General features: G+C 41.2%; 1 protein-coding gene and 2 long non-coding RNA genes across 7 annotated transcripts; 2 read left to right on the forward strand and 1 right to left on the reverse strand.

Moving 5' to 3' along the window:
- Positions 1 to 2,151: 2,151 nt before the first annotated feature.
- LOC121655276 lies at positions 2,152 to 10,995 on the reverse strand. 3 transcript variants are annotated; one of them, XR_006013126.1, is made up of 4 exons: positions 10,938 to 10,995; positions 10,680 to 10,838; positions 2,280 to 2,351; positions 2,152 to 2,166 (listed from the first exon to the last, which is right to left on the reverse strand). It is a non-coding gene; the product is annotated as an uncharacterized LOC121655276 (long non-coding RNA). The 3 variants fall into 3 exon arrangements; XR_006013128.1 differs by lacking the exons at positions 2,152 to 2,166; positions 2,280 to 2,351 and adding exons at positions 8,460 to 8,788; positions 8,870 to 9,007; XR_006013129.1 differs by lacking the exons at positions 2,152 to 2,166; positions 2,280 to 2,351 and adding an exon at positions 8,460 to 8,788.
- LOC121654643 (PWWP domain-containing DNA repair factor 3A-like) lies at positions 4,054 to 7,909 on the forward strand. 2 transcript variants are annotated; one of them, XM_042008864.1, is made up of 7 exons: positions 4,054 to 4,074; positions 6,473 to 6,553; positions 6,635 to 6,730; positions 7,003 to 7,098; positions 7,234 to 7,410; positions 7,555 to 7,643; positions 7,756 to 7,909. In XM_042008864.1, exons 1-7 carry the CDS (start codon positions 4,069 to 4,071, stop codon positions 7,880 to 7,882), a joined length of 672 nt encoding a protein of 223 aa, XP_041864798.1. In that variant the 5' UTR covers positions 4,054 to 4,068; the 3' UTR covers positions 7,883 to 7,909. The 2 variants fall into 2 exon arrangements, with proteins under 2 accessions (XP_041864798.1, XP_041864805.1); XM_042008871.1 differs by lacking the exon at positions 6,473 to 6,553.
- Positions 4,120 to 5,811, forward strand: LOC121655447. Of its 2 annotated transcripts, none has more exons than XR_006013206.1 (7): positions 4,120 to 4,254; positions 4,425 to 4,508; positions 4,647 to 4,712; positions 4,858 to 5,396; positions 5,476 to 5,526; positions 5,610 to 5,654; positions 5,755 to 5,811. It is a non-coding gene; the product is annotated as an uncharacterized LOC121655447 (long non-coding RNA). The 2 variants fall into 2 exon arrangements; XR_006013209.1 differs by having other exon boundaries at positions 5,336 to 5,396.
- Positions 10,996 to 22,469: the final 11,474 nt, after the last annotated feature.

Consider the following 22,469-nt stretch of genomic DNA (forward strand, 5'->3'; position numbering starts at 1 on the left):
ATCCACCTCTTGTGTGTTTCCTAAGCGTTGCATCACTTCTAGACCTCCAGCCTCCAGTCTGCGTCCCGCTCTGCTGGGTCTTAGAATGAAGGACCGATGCTACTTCTCACATTTTCTTTTACTGACTGGTTCATGCTGGCAGCAGACTGTCCACCTTATTTAGCTGGATGGTTTTTATAACATCTAAGTTTTGTTTCACAACAACAGAACATATTTTAGTGGTTGAGGTTCTTATTAATACCATCTCCCTTTTTCTTGGAAATCCTGTTTTTATTTCTGAGCGTGAACTCGTAGGAGAATTAATATGGAATTATTCATTTCTGCAAACAGCTTTAATATCTAACACGAGGTGTGAAAGGTAATAGTGGATTGTGTACAAATGTCTCACATTTCACATCATTTCCTTGATTTTATTCTGGACCGTTGGTGTCGCCGTTTCCCGTTTTCCCAGATTTTGTGCGTACGCCTGGGTCAGAGTTGCCGTGGAGGTAGGAACATTTTCCCACCAAGTTTGGTTTTTATAAATCCCAAAAGTTGACTATGAGCGGCGTACGCCGGTTTTTGTTGCTACAGGTTGATAAATGAGGCCCCTGGTGTAGCTGCAAACTGCAACAACATGAGGTGCAGTTAGTAGCTGCAGCAGCAGATGGCAGCATTTCCCACATGAGCCGACAGAACTACAGTCTCCACTGAGAGAAGAACAAGAGTTTTTACAACACCTGGTCTAGTCTAGTCCGTCTAGTCTAGGGACGGTGGTACCAAAATCTTCCCCGTCAATACGATACCATTAGTTTATGGAACTTTTCAACGATACTGATACCGATATTGATGCTTCTTGGCCCTTAAAGGAGAATCATGATTGTACAGTGTGCATTATTATCTTTATTACAACGGCAGCATAAAACATAAATAAAACCCACAAATGTAAATACCTGAGAGGCTTTTAAAGCGATAATAAATTAGTGATTTACATTTAAAAATATAAAATCTTTTGAAATAATGATAAAAAATAGTTAAACTACAGATTAATAAGATTATACTAATTAAATGGGAAGTTAATAAAGTATAAGTAATAGTAATATGTTAAATATAATAAAATATAATGTGTAATAACCTGCATTAAATCAGTAAAATATCTAAACCTCATCATCACTTACAGAAGCAGCATCATCATGACATCCTGACATCTGAAGCCACAATCAGCCGCCATGATCATGTGACACAGAAGGAATAAGTGTTGCTGGACTTCACACACAATTTTAGTGTCTAAAACTCTCAGAAGTGAAAACAAATGGCTTTTTTGTCTCAGCAGAGCGGTATCTCCATATTCACACAGTATCAGACCTGATATCTGACTGGCTGAAATCAAAGTATGGACTCCAGAGTATGGATACACCATCCCTGGTCTGCAGGGATGCCCACAGAGATTTTTTTTAGGGGTGGCCATATGGTGGCCAGAGAAAATAGCAGGGTGGCTAAAGGTTGTTAAGTCTGCGATGCGTAACTACACAAGTCCATGTAGTCTGCTGAACAAAAACATGAAGGGGGTCAGTTTGAGCTTATGGCACATAAGAACTTCTGATCAGAAGTGTTCCTAGAAAAAGACTAAGTGAAATTATCTGCCATTATATAGGGAAGGCTATTTTCATTTATTACAGCCTTGGTTGTGTGGGTGGGGGACCAAATTCAGCTAGGGGGTCTGGGGGCATCCCATACAGGGTAATATAATAATATTATATTATCCCATAGTGGCATATTGGGAGGGACATTTTGGGCATATCTGAACAGACTTGTTCCTCTCAATGTATATGGCAACTACAGTGTTGACCTACTCAAACAACCTTAATGAACATCAGCACACTGACTCTTCTCTCCATTAGATTGCACATTTATTATCAATTTGCATTTATTTACATTCTCATGTGTTTATTTTATCGATATTTGTGACCAAAGACAAAATTACAGGGGCAAAATGGCAAAGAGAGGGCACTCACTCACTCACTTCTGTGTGACCAATTAGCAGTAAACATGGAAATTATTATTCACCAACAACTCATGAATGGAGAATCACATAGTTGAAGCCCCGTCTCCTGTCGTTGTACACGGTCTAAGGGTAAACCTTTACATTTGGCTGTTTTGGTCCATCTGCTCGTGACTGGGACATGTCTAAAACAACAGAGAAAAGTTGTCATTATTATAAAAAAGTATAATGACAAGACCTTCTTTCAGAACTGATCTGCTAAACATCAATTCTGCCACCAGGAAAACATCATCCTCACCTGCTGGTCTATGAGCAGGTCCACTACCTGGAGACCTGGGCTGGTCGGGATCCAGCTGTTCTGAGCCCTCTACTGTAAAAGATATTGATCATCATATGCAAATAAACAGAGCCTGCTGTTTTTATAAGATGATTTAGTCTCAGAGTGTTACTACAGCCCCCAGATTACAACATCAGGATATCATTTTTAACTATTATTATTCATCCCCAGAGGAGAAATTCTTGTCAACACAGCACTACACTCTCAACATTACACTATAGCTAAAGCTGGAGTAATAGACAAATAACAGTTATGGAAGAAGCACAAGGACGGTAATGTTATACTCCAAGAAAAGGTCTAGGATTCTATCAACTCTGTGATATTGTTCTGAGAAATAAATCTAGTATAACTGATGTCCGTAGAAGTCAGGGAAACATTTGCGGTTGGCTTTAGTTGCCTTCAGGTGTAGCCACAGTGTCATTCTCTCTGATTCTTTCTCTGGCTGCCTAGCATTTGCTCTGTGCTGCTCTCCTGTAACTGTCTGTCTCTTAGAGAAGAAGGAGGCAATATCTTTGGAAGACTTTCTCTTCACTGTCTGCAAAATGACATACCGTTAGCACACACAGTGACTAATTAAATCATGACGCTATTACAGCAAATTCTTTATAATGTTAGCTGTCTAGCCAGTAGCATTCAGACAGCTAACAAGGTTGTTACAAATGTTCTCCATCTAACGAAGATAAGGTTAATAATGTTATTAACTACCTAACGTGTGCAAACGTTAACTTATGAATGGCTTGATTTGCTGAACATTGGCTAACGTTTCCTTCGTAGCATTAGCGCATGTAAAGGTAACTATATTGCCATTCATTCCAGGTCATCTACATCCACATGTTAGCGCTAGCCATCATCCCTGTAACTATTTAAACCCCACCAACAGTTAGCAGAAAACCATTAAACTGAAGTACTTGTGGTTTTATCATATACTTACTGACAAGTCTTTTGTAGAGCTGATTGTTAGAGTCCATTCTATTACCAGTGGCAACATTGCTCTTTGATCTTCCGAGAAGGGTCTGACTGCAGCCGGGGCTTCCCTCAAAGCCACAACAAACCACGCCCCCTACAAACTACGCCCCTTAAAGGCGGCATAAACAATCGAAGATTACTAAACGCAGAGGAAGCGGAAGAAAAAGGTGGCATAAACAATCGAAGATTATAGACGCGATGTCAATGCCCGTTCAGGTGAGACACATTTATATTATTTTGAAATGAAATGGCTATATCAAAATAACAGTGTCAATTAAATAGTACATTCGCCAACCAACCGCAGCTGCCAGAGAATAGTGATATGTGTGTTGATGACGGTCGAAGTGCTTTTTACAGTTATTTTTATTTATTTTAAAAATTAAATGTGTAAAGCATGGGTAGGCAACTCTAGTCCTCGAGGGCTGACATCCTGCAGGTGTTCAGAATTTCTCTGCTGCAACACAGCTGACTCTGATCAATGGGTGATTAGCAGCGCTTGGTGACAAGCTCTGCACAAGGTGGGTTACAACAGTGAAACTCCTATGCCGACCCTCAATGACTGAAGTTGCTTACCCCTGGTATAAAGTAAGGAAGTAGGCCTATGAGTTTTTTAAAATGGTATTTTATTCTCCTATAGACAAACAACACAACATTTCAGGATGGCACTTGCCCGGAGCTCGTTAAATTGGGAGTGGACACTTTTCAGTGTCCAATGTGCCAAAAGGTTGGGCCATACATGCACTTGTTCCACATTTACAAGGCCACCAGATTTCTGTGGTTAAATATGGAGGTAAGTTCAACCAGAATGTTTATTGCTAGCTGGAATCAGTGGTACTCAACTGTACATATTTCTGATGAAAGCATCTTTTCATAAAAAAAGTTATTACTTCACTGTATGATGCTGTTTTGTAAACATCAACAGGTAGGGAATGGGTGCCTCAGGTTGGTCAGGGAGATGGCAAATATCCAGGTTGGTTTAAAAAATCTCTGATATTTAATACTGACCAAGATCAAGTGAGTAGATGAAAAGGGAATTTCTAGACTTGCATCCATTACTTGGATGTATTCATAAGTGACACTGAGTCATATGCTTGACCATTTTCTAATATTTAACACTCTTGGTTTACTTTCAATCGACAGGGAAGGGATGTTTTTGTTGCTGACCTGTACGTCACCCCAACATGGCTCGATCCTGGAAACACTGATCCCCTGCTCCATTTCCCAGTAATTAAACAATCTAAATTTTCATTTTGTAAAAAGTCTTTGCTGGTCCTAAAATACTATGCATCAAGGCAAATGTAATGCAAGGATAATTCAAACAATTAGCTAAGTGTCAGTACAATCAGAATTTTTTTTAAACAGAAAGATGCTGACCAGAAAGATGCCCTAATCATCCCCCTTTGGATTCCAGGGCATTTTCTTCTGAGTGTAAGGACATTATACCATTTCAGATACCGTATACTGGACACATTTTTATGATTGCCATACAATATTAACAGAATATGTGAAGACAAGTAATTTTTGAATTTGCTGTGGCTTTTTGGTTACTGTGCAAACTGTATATTTTCTATAGGTAATGAGGCCACTCCAGAAAGAAATCTTCTTTCTGGATTCGCTGTACTTCAGAAGAGCTGATGGTTTCTCTAGTCAGGCCTACAGGGAGCTGTTGAGGTTTTTCGGTGTTGTCTGTTCTGGCGGTCACGTTACCCTGACCTGCCACTGTTTTGAAAACATTCCAAACATAAGTTCATCGTAAACACGGAAAGTTTTCTGTAAGATCAGACAAGATTTGTTTCTAGAGAGCTGAAATGGGCTCAAATTGACAATTTGTCAGTGAAATCAAAAGAAAAAGGGTTATAAACAAATCCTCCTCCATGAACTTGAAATGTTCTTATTTGCATGGTCCCGTTCTTGGACATGTTCCCCGTTCTGTGGATTACAGATTTTGATACTGTTCATATGTTATGTATCAGTTTTTTTTTCTCTCCCCAACAGAATCATAGCAGTGTATACTTTTTATGTTTTACATTGCTCTGTTTTTTGTTACTCAGAGGTCTTGCACAGCAGATTGTTGCGGGAGCCTGGACAGAGAAGACTGCCCTGGATTTGAAGGTATTTCCTGCAATATCACTGACAAATAGATTTGTAAATAATTATGCTATATTGTTAACTGTAACTGTCTGTTACACAGGATGTTCCTAAGCAGACACATGGCAATGACTGTGGTGTCTTCATGATAATGGTGAGCGTAATGTCATAAAGTAATTGTCAGGTAACCCTTGTGTCTTTATATGTATTTATTTCTATAATTTGTCATCACTACAGTATGCCTGGTACTTTGCCATGGATGCCTGCTTTGACTTCGGTGTTGTAAGTATCCTATGAAATTGAAAAATTATAACTAATTTTTTAAAAATTTTACCTATACAAAAAATCAACTGTGGTAGTAACACTATCTGGTCTTCATTAGGATGACATGTGTCTCCTTAGAAGATGGTGGTGCATTGTTCTCTTGGAGAACTTTGGGCTGAAAGGGTATGGTTCAGGGCTTCCTCAAAGATAATTCGATTTTTAATTAAATTATTAAAAACCCTTTATGATAACACTTGTCTCTTTTTATTCTGTGTCATGGAAATCTGTTAATTGCAGGTATGGAAGGAAGTTTGCTCATTTTACAGATGAAGGAAAGGCAACTCTTCGTGACAATGTACCACCAGTATTCAGGATCACACGCAAAAGAAAACTTGAAAGCCCCATGGTCAGTGAGGACCTTATACAGTATCCATCACTCCAGCCTGTTTGAAAATAGATCACCACTCAAACAACTATTAAATGAACATTTATAGCACACAATGTCTGTTGTTGATGGTACTGTTATTATATGGTTGCATTCATTCTAGTGACATCTGACACACACTTCATATGCTATTGATGCACCAGTTTAGCTAAGCTATACTATTAATGGACATTAAGTTACTGAGTGATTTTGAAACATCAGTTGTCCTGAAGAACACATTTATATTTTGCCTTGAGCTTTACCCATGTTTTTTGGTTGATCTCTTTTCAGAATAGAAAACTGTATATTTTGTCAAAAAACAATTTGTGATTGGTGCATAATTTTAATTGCAAAGCATCAATCCCCTCTGGATCCCCATAAAAGCGACGCAATTATTATTCACTTTCTGCAGAATCCACAGCACACTGACCCTGAAATTGATCACATGTACTGTAAGAGGCCTTACAGTTTTCCATCAAGAGAGCAGGTTCAAGTGAGTGAAGATCGGTGCATGACAACAACATAGTGTTTACAGCTGTGCACTAAGTCACGTGTTTTGCATGTCTTGATTAAGGACAATAATGACAGCAGTGACCAACGCCAGGATGTGTTCACCACAACCAGAGATGCTGGGATCCTGAGTGAGGACATGTCTTTCAACAGGCTAGTGGTAAGGACATGCAAACGATCAAGAAACCGAATGATTGTTTGCACTTGGTCCTCTAGTTGTGCCCAGTGACGGCTCTGTGTGGACAGCTCCCATAGAATAGCATGGTGTTTTCTCACCCCAGGTCTCTGTGGTCAGCCATGTTACAGTATTGGGGTGGGGGTGGATACGTATGTGTATTGTGCTACTGCATGTGTGTATGTACTGTACATAGGGTGTGGAGGGCAGGGGTGTATTTTTTAATATGTAAATCACTTTTTTTCATCTAATTTTAGGAACGAGCTCAGCAAGCTGAACAGAAGCGAATCCTTGCCAGTGAGCTTCTGTTAACATTTATCACTCAGGATGAATGCCTGCGACAACACCTCCAAGTGAGCTTAAAAATTCATTTTGATTCATACTCTTTAATTCAGTCAATATGACGAATGATTAAAGTGAACCTCTTTCGGTTAGCCTAGTGTTTATTTATTTGAGGAACCTCCCAAAAATGTTTATTATATTTACAGGCAGTCATCGCAGGAAAACTCACACCGTCCTGGGCATCAAAGGGAAGAGTGAGAATTTTCCTCGAGAAAGAAGACCAGCTTGACAGAGTGATGAGCTTCTTGGCCAGTCTGTTGGAAGCACAGGGAACCAAATGTCATGATCAAGTGGCATTTGTTATGGACGTGCTTCTGCCAGAGGTACATTTTTTTAGAATTGATCATGTTAACATGTTTTGTATGTATTACTATTGTAAGTCTTTTAAACTTAAGTTGTATATCTTAAACATGCCAGACTGATTTACAGTCTAAATGAAAGATGTCCTTTTTGTTCTCATGACACAGGCAACACTCCATGCTATTGCTGGTGTACATGCTGTTTCCCTGCACAGGGCCACAGAAATCTATGAATGTGGACTGCAATATGACTACAGGTATACTACAAACATGAGGAGTGTGCTAATACTTACATGTATTTGGACATTTATTATGAAAACCTCTCTGTGTGAATTTTCTGTGATTATTTCTTTCATTTTGTCTCATCAGTGAGAAACAGCTGTTTGCACATTATGCATCAAAAAACATGAGCAAGGAGGCAGAGCAGAAAATGCTGACATACAAAGAACAACTCCAAAGAGCACTCGAGTCCAAGGACTTTGTGCAGATGCTTTAGCTGTTGCCAATAAAACACTAAACTGTTGTTGGTTTCATTTGTTTCATATTTTTTAAAACTTTTAAACATTCTGTTTTAAGGTACATATTTTAAATATTTGTGAAGAGCTATTTATTTCACTAGTCTAAATTTATATAATTAAGAAATATTGTTTCAAAGGGCCAGCATTCTTTTCAGTTAAGCCGTAAGATCTTTTATTTTATTTATGAACTGTACAAATGGGACATGTTATGGCAGGCGGTGTAAGAGAGAGAGATTGCCATATATGGTACAGTATTACAGAAGCACTGAAAAAGAAAAGTAACTTCAGTCAAAAATAAGATACATCCATCATTATTTAAAGACTGGTTTAGAAATCTTTCCTGCTCTTAATGTGATTTATATGGGTTTCATGTGCTTCATTTCTTGCAGAAAGTGTTCATAATTGGGATTGGCGGATTACCACTTCTTTCTTGTGAAATTGGCCCAAAAGCAAAAACAGTTGACTTAGATGAATAACTTAAATAGCTAACCTCTTTGCCTGTTTATTTATATATATATATATATATATATATATATATATATATATATATATATATATATATATATATATATATATATATATATATGTGTGTGTGTGCGTTGGTGTATTTACTTGGTATTTTATATCTGGTGGTGAATGAAGTCAGTGGTGTAGATGGAGAGGAGCCAGAGCCAGAACTGTCCCTTAAGAAGTCCCCGTGCTGCAGAACACAGTGTCAGAAGCGCAATCCCTTGACCTCACACACAGACCTGTTGGTCAGGAAGTCCTGGCACACCATGATCCAGCTTATCCTTCAGGAGTTCTGTCTGGATGGTGTTGAAAGCACTGGAGAAATCATAGAACATGATTCTCACAGTGCTTCAAGGCCTCTTCAGGTAGGATGTCTGCAGAGGGAAGATGACAACATCCTCAACTCCAGTGTTTGGCTGGTAAGCTAACTGTAGAGGATCTGCTGAGGGTCGTACCACAGAATGCAGAGGATGGAGCACCAGCCTCTCCAGTCTTTGCCAGGTGAGGTGTCAGGGCCACAGGTCAATAGTGACTCTGTGGGGTGGGATGACCTGGGCACTGGATGTTTTCCACATCTGTGGCACCCTGTGCTGCTGATAGTTTAATGGGTAATTTTTCAATTTCATAATCCCTTTTTAGTATAATAAATCATTATCTTTCAGTGATATTTATGGCATGTGATATAGTAGACCAAGCTGTGACACGGCTCTTGGAAAACTGCTGGAGTAAACAACCTATTTAAATCTAAATAACTGCTACTAATTATTATTATTAGAAATATTAATTTTAGTTCATAATAACCTTCTGCACATTTGCCTCTTTTTTATCAATTGTTTCAAGCCCATTGTTTGCACTGAAAGGCATTTAATGTGGTGAATCAACCGTTAATGCTCCTGGTATGGTTTTATTTCCCATCTGTTTGCTTTCGGCATGCTTTGGAACTCCACAGCCACCGTAGCGGCTTGTGGGCGTGGTTTGTAGTGGGCGTGGTTTGTAGTGGGCGTGGTTTGTAGCGGCTGCGGGCTGCAGTCAGGTATTATTGGATCTTCCAGCTTCGGTGTCCTCGCTCTAAGGCCCTTTCAGTAGGACCCTACATGTGAGGTGCCCTCTGTGTGCCTGATTAAAATACTTTTTATTTACTTTTTTTTATTAGCTTTTGAAATAGTTTGACATTCAAATATAAACAAAGTGTGCTGTGCCGTGTTAATAGTAAAAAGAAAAAAAAAAGAAAAAGAAAAATACAATATTTTCTGGGGTGGCCAGCTTTTTGTTCAGGGTGGCACTGGCCACCCCTGGCCACCCCTTGGGGGCGTCCTTGCTGGTCTGGTCTAAGTGTCCAGTCTGCTCCAGAACCTTCCTTACAGAGTGAAGAACCTGGAAGTGTGTGAGCAGCAGCCATGGTAAGAGCTGTCTGAAACCATCAGATGCTAATGAAAGCTGCTCCAATGCTTTCTTTATGACCTCTTTGAGGAACAGCGTAGCTTCCTTTATGAAAGGAGATAATTCCATAACACACTTCATTCTGGCTGCAGCCTTGGAAGCAATGCTGGTGTTTATCCAGTTGTACTAACTGGTAAACGTGTGGACATATATGAGGACAGTGGGGTGAGTGTGAGCAGCTGTGACAACATGTTTTACTTTTCCTTCCCTTTAATCACCAAGCTTGATTATAAAGTCATATTATATATCTGAACATGTTCACATGACATATAGTTTCCATGTCAGTGTGATCAGACTGCATTAGATGAAATATCTGAATCCCTTTCTGTAGAATATTTATTGAACATCTGTAGTTTCAGAGCTGCAGAATAAAACCACAGGTGAGGCTCATTGTGGTCGGATTCTCAATGCAACGCTGTCATCTTTTCTTGGATCCTCTGAATTTATCCCACCACCTTTCCTAAACTCCATGATGTTTTCCATCAGGGTAAAGGAATTTAGGCAGGAAAAAGCATTGGGGGTGATTCTGTTTACTATGTGACTGAACCACTGGATGGAAACAACGTGATCAACAAGCAGGACGAGCAACGTTTCAACCAAAGCTGAGAGACAAAGTAGAGCATCTTTATTTAACCAGAGGCTCATTTATACCTTTAAGTCCTAAATAAAACACATGTTCCTTCATTTTAAAAGACGCGTTACTCTGGACATATTTCATTCAGAATATTTCAAAGTAGTTTAGAAAACTTTGCAGATTATTCCATCACAGAGATGTTTGAAGCTGAAACAGAGGAAAAACACGTGAGAGCAGCAGAGAAACCTGACCTGAGAGTTTCCAGTTTCCAGTTTTCCAGTCCATCACACAGCTTCTTCAGTCCTGAGTCCTGGATTCTCAGGTCCAGGTCCTTCAGTCTGGAGGACGGAGAGCTGAGAGCTGAGGACAGAGCTGAACATCCTTCATCTGAGAGGGAACAGCTGCTCAGTCTGAAGAGGAAATAATAAGACAAGTAATAATCTGTCCCATGATGTACCCTTATACCAGCAGCAGAATATTTCTCCACATCCTGCTATATATGTACTTACAGAGCTTTGCTGGAGGCTTTGACCACTGGCAGCAGCCTCAGAAGAACCTCCTCTGAAGGAGAGTATTTCTGCAGGTCAAACACCTCCAGATCTTCTTCAGATGACAGTAAGATGAAGGCCAGAGCTGACCACTGAGCAGGAGACAGTTCATCTGTGGAGAGACGTCCTGATCTCAGGAACTGATGGATCTCCTTCTCTAGAGAACGATCATTCAGTTCATTCAGACAGTGGAACAGATTGATGCTTCTCTCTGCAGACACATTCTCACTGATCTTCTCCTTGATGTACTGGACTGTTTCCTGATTGGTCTGTGAGCTACTTCCTGTCTGTCTCATCAGGCCTCGTAGGAGACTCTGATTGGTCTGCAGTGAAAGACCCAGGAGGAAGCGGAGGAACAAGTCCAGGTGTCCTTTTGGACTCTGTAAGGCCTCGTCCACAGCTCTCTGATGGAGATGTAGATTTGGTTCATTTGAACAAATGGAATCTGTTTGTTTATCTTCCATCAGGTTGACTCCAGACTTGATGAAGGTCAGACGGACATGAAGAGCAGCCAGAAACTCCTGAACACTCAGATGGACGAAGCTGAACACCTTCTCCTGGTACAGTCCTCTCTCCTCTTTAAAGATCTGTGTGAACACTCCTGAGTAAACTGAGGCTGCTGTGATATCGATGCCACACTCTGTCAGGTCTGATTCATAGAAGATCAGGTTTCCTTTCTGCAGCTGATCAAAAGCCAGTTTTCCCAGAGACTCAATCATCTTCCTGCTCTCTGGACTCCAGTGTGGATCTGTCTCAGCTCCTCCATCATACTTGACCTTCTTGACTTTGGTCTGGACCACCAGGAAGTGGATGTACATCTCAGTCAGGGTCTTGGGCAGCTCTCCTCCCTCTCTGGTTTCCAGCACATCCTCCAGAACTGTAGCAGTGATCCAGCAGAAGACTGGGATGTGGCACATGATGTGGAGGCTTCGTGATGTTTTCATGTGGGAGATGACCTTGCTGGCCTGCTCCTCATCTCTGAACCTCTTCCTGAAGTAGTCCTCCTTCTGTGGGTCAGTGAACCCTCTGATCTCTGTCACCATGCCAACACAGTCAGGATGGATCTGATTGGCTGCTGCAGGTCGTGTGGTTATCCAGAGGCGAGCAGAGGGAAGCAGTTTCCCCCTGATGAGGTTAGTCAGCAGCACATCCACTGAGGTGGACTCTGTAACATCAGTCAGGGTCTCATTGTTGTGGAAGTCCAGAGGAAGCCGACTCTCATCCAGACCATCCAAGATGAAGACAACCTGGAACTCTTCAAAGCTGCAGATTCCTGCTTCTTTGGTTTCAGTAAAGAAGTGATGAACAAGTTCCACCAAGCTGAACTTTTTCTCTTTCAGCACATTCAGCTCTCTGAAAGTCAGTGGAAATGTCAACTGGATGTCCTGGTGGGCTTTGTCTTCAGCCCAGTCCAGAGTGAACTTCTGTGTTAAGACAGTTTTCCCAATGCCAGCCACTCCCTTTGTCATCACTGTTCTGATTGGTTCATCTCTTCCAGGTGGGAGTTTAAAGATGTCTTCTTGTCTGATGGTTGTTTCTGGTCTGTCTGGTTTCCTGGATGCTGTTTCAATCTGTCTGACCTCATGTTCATCATTGACCTCTGCAGTCCCTCCCTCTGTGATGTAGAGCTCTGTGTAGATCTGGTTCAGAAGGGTTGGGTTTCCTGCTTTAGCAATCCCCTCAAACACACACTGGAACTTCTTCTTCAGACCACATTTTAGTTTACGTTGACAAGCTGCAGCCAGAAGTTCTGAAAGAAAAGAAGAAATAAGAAGAGTCAGTAAAGATTTGAAGCCTCTGAGGAATGAGGATGTGAATATGTGATGTTCATGTGTTGAGACATCAGTAAATGTGTCATTTATCCAGCAGCTTCAATCTTTAGAGAAATCCTCTTACTGCTCTGCAGACGCTCAGCCAGCTCCTCCTGCTTCATCCTCCTCAGGAAGTCCACTGTGATCTTCACTAACGCCTCTCTGCTGCTCTTCCTCTGCTCCTCATCCTCACCCTCCAACACTGAGCATTCTGGGTAATCTGGACTCAGAAGCTTCTGGATCTTCTTCAGCTCCTTCTTCATGAAAGTGATCATGTTGTCCTCCAGCAGCTGGAAGAGAAACGATATGAAGGACACAATCAGACTGAAATCATAGAGCCAAACATCAGATCCATGTTGGACACACTGACAATCCACTGGTCTACAAAGGTCAGCATGGAGATGATGTGGACAGAAGAGATGGAAAAGTAGTTGTTGTACATGTACAGACCATAAATATGGAGTCCAGCTGTGTTTGATGCTGCTGGGCAGACTGACCACTGGGAAGCTCTGAGCTCTGCTGGTCCACTCTGTGGAGGAATCAGGAAGAATCACATCACATTCTGTCACATGGAGAAGCTGCTTTCAGCTTTTAGGAAGCTCTCACCAACACCTTCATGAAGCTCTGTGCTGAGGTGCCCTGGAGCAAGGTAGCCACAGCCAGTGTGTGCTTGGATGAGACTGACTGATGTCAGATGGAGAACCATGAGAGGAACTGTTAGAGTTTAAACCAGAAATAGTTTTGGTTTGTTTGTGAGTCAAAGAAAGTTTTAGGGAATATTCTTTCCATGTGGAACATGCAGGAATTCTGTTTCCTGGAAGGTTTGGAAGCTTTCTAAAATAAAACTTAAATCTGCCTCTGAATGTTCAAGTAAACCAACTCAACATCAAGTTCAAACTATTATTTTCTCCATGTTCACAGAGCAGCTTTTCTGTGTTTAGGAAATGGAAACAAAGGTTTTATTGGAAGCAGCAACACGTTCAGCTAAAGTTGTTAAAGAGACAAAGTCAGCCAGAAAAAGAAGCTCTACATGGAGCAGCATGTTATTTCCTAACAGTGTCAGGACTGGATATCATATGTAACACACAGCATGAACAGTAAGGAGGAGCTCGTTCACACTGGAAACATGAAGCTTTCTGAATTCTTAGAGAAATCCAGCTGAGTTTGGAAAGAACTGGATCAGACTGGTCTGACTGGATTTAGGATCAAACTGCAGCTGTTTGCTGGTTGAACCATCTGATCCAACTCGTCTTAACATCTGAGCCCATCTGAATGTCCTGATTCTCAGAAACTTTAGAAGCAAAAAGATTCACAACACAAAGTAAAACCTGATTCTGAGAGTTCAGCTTCAACTTTTACATTTTAATACTGACAACTACTTACTGTCTGTTAGATCCACGACTTTGATGGAAATCAATCAAATGTCCTATTGACTGGTCGCTCTTCATGGACACACAGCTGGGTCCAGGTTCAGGTCTAACTTCATATCCAGGTCCAGTTTTAAGTCTCTTAACGTTCCTGATATAAAAAACAGAAATGTTATTAAATCTCAGAGTTCAGCCTAAAACCCATCAGAGACCTGCTGAAGTTCAGAACAGATGTTTTCAGAGGAGCTCATGTCTGATGAAGAGGAGCTGATGTGTGATGAAGAGGAGTTCATGTCTGATGAAGAGGAGCTGTCAAAGAGACCAGATGGACGTTGATGACAGACTCAGAAGTTCTTCCAGCCTGATCAGAGATCCACATCCAGCTCAGCCTGCTGATGAAAAGCCTCTGAAAGGCCTCAGTTCAGTCTGGAACCATACTGACACACTCATTCTAATTCTCTGATAAAGTCTTTACTGGTTGGTTGATCAGATGAATTCTGCTCTTTAGTTGACAAACTACACTGGAAACAAGCAACACTGGAACATCTGATGTTTGCAGGTAAACAGTGGAATTAAAAAGAAAGAAAAGAACTTTAACAGGATGATGTGAACAGATCTATGTGGAGAAAATGAATCATTGGAAAGTGATTGAGCTCATTTTGATGGAAAGTTCTGCTGAACTAAAATAAATAGAAAACACAGATTTCTGACTTTGGACGTGAACTTTAATGCTGTTCAATGAAGCTGTTTTCACACATGAACTGCAGCCTTGAAATGTTCCAGAAATGTTCTGGATGCAGGTGAGAAGACAAATTCCTGCAACATTCCCTCCTGATTTCTTGCAGAGATTCTGCAGCCAGCTGTCTGATCAGAGATCCAGAAACCAGGAGCTGCAGCTGCTTATTGGAGGTGGAACCATGGAGGAGGAAAGTTAGGACTTCATCTAAGAAGCAGCTCACTCTGTTAGAAGTCATAGATGTTAGAAGCTCCAACAGAGTCAGACTGATGTCCCAGAATGTTCCAGAAAAGCAGCAGCAGCTCATTCAGACACCAACATGTTCTTCCTTCTTCATCCAGCCTGGTTTCATGTCCACATCTTCTCCTGAAAGCTGCAGCAGATCTCAGCTGATGAAGCTGATGTGTCTCTGCTTTGATCGTTGGCTTACGGACCAGAAGGAGACAAAAATGAAAGACTTTGGTGACACAGCTGATCTGAGGAAGCTGCTCAGCTGTTTTCAGGGAAGAGAGCCACCAGATGTGTGGCAGCTTCCACAGCTAATGATCTCTGAACTGACTGGACTTTCTCCAGCTGATGAAGACCTTGGACCTGAACTTTAATCTGCTGCATCACAGATAGGATGCAGTTATTGGAGGATGCAGGATTTTCAGATGTGATCAATGCAGCATCAAAGATTCACAGTAAAATCTCTGATTCCTTCTTTTTTTTTTTGGATGATGCTGTGAAGGAGGAGGAAGCTGTAATGCGAGACTCAGCAAGACTTGGCAGGCCCTACAGCAAGACTAACAGAGGAAAAATAAAAGAAAAACAAGTTTGATATTTCAAACCACACCAACCCGGTCACTGTGGATCACAGTGAAGGAGATCTCACCAGCCAGACAGATTTCATCTAAGAAAGCTTCCGGCGGATTGTAATGGGCAAGTCCAACAACACTGTGGCGACGGCCTCCAAAACCAGCTCCAGTTCCAAAAGAGTTCGCCCGGCAGATTCCGTCGAAGTGATCAGTCAAGTTTCTGCAACCAGCAGCGATACAACGGATGTCTTAATCTCCATCGACACTTCCAGAGCAAAAGGTAAAAGCCATCTCCTTTCATCGGGTTCAACGCATAGGGAAAAAAAAAACGGAGGGTAGACCCAGGCTGATAGTAGCTAAATTCGTTCTCCACAAAGAAAAAGAGGAGGTGAAGTGTTGCGGCAGACAGCTTCATTGGACTTACCTTAGTATGAACGAACAGTTTCCTAGAGAAATCCTGGAGCGTTGCAAGACCTTGTTCCCCATCAGGAGGAAATTCCTTGACGGAGGAACCCGCGCTGTCATCTCGGTGGACAAACTTTACGTCAATTGACAGCTACATCGTGACCATAACACCACTCCCTGGCTCTACTGACCTCAGATATGTATCCACACTCTGCACACTTTGCACAGGTGTTATAAACGCTAATCAGACTCACTGGGCTTAAGTCACAGAATTTAATGTTTTTTCACATTATACAATAATACTGCCCGTCTCTAATGTTCACAAAATGGACAAATTTTTTATGGGTTCATTTTCTTTTCAACACAGGCACACAACATTACACATACATATTCATACACTTACACACACACACACACACACACATACACATTTATATTAACAAGAAGCATCCAACACTCACCTTTTCACCACAAGCATGACCATACTTAGATTTATCATGTGGAATGTGCACGGAGCTGGGACCAGAGAGAAGAGACTAAAAATCTTTAATAGATTAAATGATCTGCAGGCAGACATTGTGTTCTTACAGGAGATTCATATGACAAAAACATCAGTGAATGCCCTCTCTACAACCCAGTTTCCTCATGTTCACTCAGCCTGTTATAACTCCAGACAGAGAGGGGTAGCCATTTTGATAAATAGAAAAGTAACATTCAAAGAAATTAACATAATCACAGATCCAGCAGAAAGTTTCATCACAGTAAAATTATCTATTCAAAATATGAAGTTATGCTTAGCTAACTTATATGGCCCAAATGTTGATGTTCCATCCTTCTTTCACATTTTCTTCCCATCACTTTCTGAACACACAGATAGCACACTGATCACAATAGGGGATTTTAACATGGTTCTGGTCTCAGCTGATAGATTTAGTAACACTGTAAATCATCGCAACTGACAATCCACAAACACTGTTAAACAATATATGGAGGATTTTGGACTTTGCGATATATGGCGGTCTTATCACCCTAATATCAGAGAGTACATCTTCTTTTCCTCAGTTCACCATTCATACTCTAGGCTAGATTATTTTCTGGTTAGCAGCTCTTTGGTGAGTGAGATTTCAGAGACCCAGATTCACCCCATCACTATCAGCGACCATGCCCCAGTTTCCTTTACTTTGAGGAACACGAGAATCACACCACCGACTAAAAGCTGGAGATTTAATACAGCGTTGCTTAAAGATCCCGACTTCATCAGCTACTTCACAAAAGAGCGGTCTATATGCTTAGAAAACGATGACAAACCAGGAGTCTCAGCTTGGCAAAATTATCTCTTTTGCATCACATAAAAAAAGGAAAGAAAACTAAAAAATATTAGAATTAAGAATTAAATCATTAGAGGACGCCTACAGTGCTTCACCAGAACCAAAGATGACCCAAATAATGAAGGCTAGACTTAAATTAAATAAAATAATTAACAAGAGAACAGAATTTCTGGTGCAAAGATTACGCTTGGAGACATTTGAACATAGTAATAAATCTGGAAGATTTTTAGCTAATCAGTTCAAAATAAATAAAGAAAAATCTACCATATTAGAAGTTAAAGATTCAGTAGGTGATATTATGCATGACCCCGATGCAATAAACAAAATCTTTAGAGATTTCTATAAAACTCTGTATACATCACACTTAGATCCATCAGACAATGATATCCATAATTTTCTTAACAATATAGATCTTCCAGGTTTACAGCAGGAACAAGTCACGGCCTTAGATTCCCCCCTCACAGTGGAGGAGCTACATGAAGCCCTTAAACATATGCCCTGTAAAAAAGCCCCAGGTCCGGATGGCTTCCCAGCAGAGTTCTAAAAGAATTCTGGTCAATACTGGCCCCAACATTTTTCAAAACATAACAAACTCTGCCACCATTACTGTACTATTAAAACCAGGTAAAGACCCCACAATACCATCTAGCTACAGACCCATATCACTGATAAATGCTGACCTTAAAATAATCTGCAAAGCATTAGCTGGAAGGTTAGAGAAAGTAACTCCTCTCATTATACACCCTGATCAAACAGGCTTTATAAAGGGCAGATATTCCACTGTTAACATGCGGAGACTAATTAATATAATAGATTATTCTACCATCAATAACCTGGAAACAATAATAGTTTCTTTAGATGCAGAGAAAGCTTTTGATCGTGTTAACTGGAAATATTTACTAGCTACTCTAAACAGATTCGGCTTTGGCCCATCTTTCATTAACTGGATTAAAATCTTATACAGTTCTCCTAATGCGAGTGTTAGAACAAATGACCAGACCAAGTTTTAATCTACAAAGGGGTACCAGACAAGGTTGTCCACTATCTCCCTCACTTTTTGCTATATTTATTGAACCGCTAGCCGCTGCAATTAGACAAAATAAAGCTATTAAAGGCATTCAGTCCAAAAATATATTTCATACAATAAGTCTTTCTGTTGATGACGTTTTACTATTCCTCCAGAACTCACAAACCTCTCTATCTGAAACAATCTCACTAATTAATAAATTCTCATCACTGTCGGACTACTCCGTTAACTGGTCTAAGAGTACAGTTCTACCCATCAACTGTAGCTTTCAAAATCTACCCAGCATCACCTTACAATCGGGTAACATTAGATACCTGGGTGTAAATATTCCCTCCAGGCTCTCAGGAACTAACAAAACTTAATCACACTCACCTTCTTAAGACTATAAAAGATGATCTTGCTCGCTGGAAATCTCTACCCATTTCACTCATGGGGAGAGTTGCCACCATAAAAATGATGGTTCTACCCAAAATCAACTATTTGTTTTCTATGATTCCCATGAAACCCCCCTCTACCTGGTTTAAATCGCTAGAATTAGACATCTCCCGATTTCTCTGGAAAAATAAACCTCCCCGGATCAGTTTAAAAACTTTACAGAAACCGAAAGATAGAGGAGGATTAGACCTGCCTAACTTTCTTCCTAGCTAATAGGTTGCAATATGTCCTAAAATGGCTTAAACCTAGTCCACTAGATGACCTGTGGATAGACATAGAACAAACATTTTGTAACAATTTAGAAATTTGTAATCTTCCTTTTGTCAGCTTAAGTATAAAAAAGCTAAAGTGCTTCAAAAGTCAGCACGTTGCTGACAGCCTGGTGGGCATTTCTCCCAAAAAACCAACTCCTCAATAATACCATGTAAACTCACACCCATTTGGAACAATCCTGATATTGTACTAAACAAAAATATGCTAAACTTTAATCAATGGATTAACAAAGGAATTAAATACTTTGAACATATTATCCATAACAGACACATTTTATCGTTTAATACACTCTCATCACAATATGGGATTAACAGCAACAGATTCTTAGAATATCAACAGCTCAAAACCATAATACACACAAAATTCCCTCTTCAACAAACAGACCTAGAACTTTCTCCAATGGTAGCAAAATTTATGGACCTCTGTACCCCAGTTACTCTCAAAAATATACAGATTAATGTAAAAAATTCCCTACCCTACTTCAAGATGGGAGATAGATTTATCCATCAATCCTAGTCAACCATTTAGGCTACAAATATGTCTTAATGCCTTTTATATGAGGTGGCCCCTTCCCAATCCCCTCACTTTGTGACCTCTCTAGACACTACCACATTTAACACTACAGTACTACACACATAACACACACACTCACACACACTGAGGGAGCACTGAGAGGTCCTGCTGCCTGTCAGCAGTGGGACCCAACACCACCTCATGGCAGCCTTCCAGTTTTTAATTGCATTATAAATAGCTCACGCTAATGCACACTTACAATTCAGGTGGGCGGGCACAGGGGCGGTGGTCTTTCTATGCCCCCATGCCCTGGGACATGCTCGGGGTCACGGGGTGTGGCAGGGATGGGCCTGCTGACATATTCTTGTCCCTGGGGTACCTAGCCTTGGTATTGATTGGCATGGTCTGCTGTGGTTTTGCCTGGGGCAGTTGGGGTCCGTCGGGTTCCTGGGCGGGGCTCTACTAGGGGGGGATGGGTGGCCCTTGGATCTGTGGTGTGCCTGCCCTCCGTGCGGCCCGCACTGCGGCGCCCGGCAGGCCTACTCACCGTCTTCCAGGGCTCCCCAGCGCAACAGGGCAGTGATGCCGGGCAGCTCCGGTCCCCTCTGTTCTGGGTTGAGTGGGGCTGGTGCTCTGGCTGCTTTTGGCTGTCCTGGGCTCTGTGCTCTGTTGACCTGCCAGGCTTTTGGGGCCACGGGCTTCCCCCTGTCTAACCTTGATGCTTCGGGGTGTGGTGTGGTCATGGCCCCCTTGCAAGCGTATATTTCATCATTGCTGCATGCTCACACGTGCATGCTAACAAACGTGTTTGCCTCTCCATCTGCTTCCAACTAGATGTTGCTGATGTTTGTGTGTTGGTACGTCTCTCTACAGGTATGTTTGATGATTGTTGTACTTTTCATATCATCATTATCCTATTTTCTTTATGTATCGTGTAGTACTGTGATAGAAAATACGATTACAATAAAAATAATAAAAACATCAAAGGCAGCCATTTATATAACATGTCTCCCTTGGTAGAGCAAATCTGTCAAACGAAATATGGCACACAGACCACCGTTCCGTATGTTAGGATGCTGGACAGGACAGGGTTAAAAAAAAATCTGAGTTCAACTTTGACTTTAACATTTTAATACTGACAACTACTTACTGTCTGTTAGATCCAGGACTTTGATGGAAATCAATTAATCGTTTATTTGAATGGTTGCTCTTCATGGACACACAGCTGGGCTCAGGTCCAGGTCCAGGTCTAAGTTGATTCCTGTGAATAAAGATGGTTTAATGATTTAACAGCATTTAGTTTGCAGAAGAATCTGGAAGACAAATCAAATCTATCACATGATGATCATGATGCTGCAGATTCGTCTCAGCAGAGACGTCCAGAAATGATGAACCTGAAACTGGTTTTCATCTGAAACCTGATCCAACCTCCACTGGACTCTGATACTCACTGCTGGTCTGATCTGAAATAAAGAGGTTTATCCATCGACTGGTCGCTCTTCATGGAGACACAGCTGGGTTCAGGTCCAGGTCCAGGTCCAGGCTGGTTCCTGTGAATCCAGATGTTTGGTGATGTGAGTTGTGATCTCTGACATGGAGAAGAGTCATGGACAGTTAGAGATGGACATCTCACCTCTGAGTGGTTTTAGAGGGAGGGACTCCCTCCTCTCTGTCCTGATCCATGATGCTGGATTCACATCAGCTCACACACACTTTCTACCTTCACCTGCAGAGGAAACACACATCATTCATCTGAACATCTACTGAAATCCTCCTTTCCATCATCTGCTGCTCCTCCTCTGATTGGCTCTGAGTTTCTGCTTCATATCAGAGTCAGATGGATGCAGTCAGACAGCAGTGAGGAAGAGGAAGCTGCCTTCAGCTGCTGGACTTCTATCAGGACACCAGATGGAGGGATGGAGCTGCAGACCAGCCTCAAAAGAGGAAACATTTCTCCTCCTTTTATTACCATGAACAGAAAGTGAAACTAAATCAGATGAAGATTTAAAACAGGAAGCAGGAAAAAAAGTTTGACATTTTCTGTCAGAAAGAGAAACTAAAGGAAGAAGTTAAAGAAGGAAAAATGAAGTGATTCCAGTTTGGATGGAAAGTCTGACTGAAGGAGCTGCGGAATCACACACTGTAGGTTCTGATCCGTTAACCTGCTTCCTGTCAGCCGCTCCTCATCTTCCTCATCTTCACCTCTACAGGTGGATTATCTGCTCCATCACAGCTGCTCACACTGAAGCTTTTTTCCACATTTAGGATCAATTTTCATTTCAGCTGTTTCACTGAAAATATTCCTGCAGCAGTTTGACTCAAAGAAGGTGAAAGTGTTCAGATCAGAGCGGAGACCAGTTCTACAGAGAAGCTTTACTGGTAATCTCCTGGAAACTGGAATAAAGACAGAAATAAAATGAGGGTTTAGTGTCAAACAGCAGATGAATGTGGTTCAATCAGCGGTTCCAGCATCAAACTGCAGGTGTGACGAAGTTCAGCAGGAAAAAGTCAAATATTTCCATGGTTGAAATTACGGGGAGCTACGGGGAGCTCGGCTCCCCTGGAAAGCTGAAGACCTCTGAAAACCTCACCTTGGACACTGAGGGGCTTTAACCCCTTGTTGTCTGTTGCATCAAACTTCTTCTGGCCTTTATATATTTTATTTCTGTATATCTGATTATTTATTTAATTTATTTACATGTTTTTATCATATATTCATTTCGATGGTATCTTTTATCATTATTTATCAATTGTTATTATGAAGAGAGAGCCCCACTGTCACCTTAATGGCTGAAGATTTG

Source organism: Melanotaenia boesemani, chromosome 2 (assembly GCF_017639745.1).
Source record: "Melanotaenia boesemani isolate fMelBoe1 chromosome 2, fMelBoe1.pri, whole genome shotgun sequence".
NCBI classification, from domain to species: Eukaryota; Metazoa; Chordata; class Actinopteri; order Atheriniformes; family Melanotaeniidae; genus Melanotaenia; species Melanotaenia boesemani.

What these genes read in the sequence shown, in the direction of transcription:
- LOC121654643 (XM_042008864.1), top strand. An exon ending in CATCAAGAGAGCAGGTTCAA is followed by an intron (nt 6,554 to 6,634) that starts GTGAGTGAAGAT and finishes GTCTTGATTAAG; the next exon opens with GACAATAATGACAGCAGTGA. An exon ending in TGGACGTGCTTCTGCCAGAG is followed by an intron (nt 7,411 to 7,554) that starts GTACATTTTTTT and finishes CTCATGACACAG; the next exon opens with GCAACACTCCATGCTATTGC.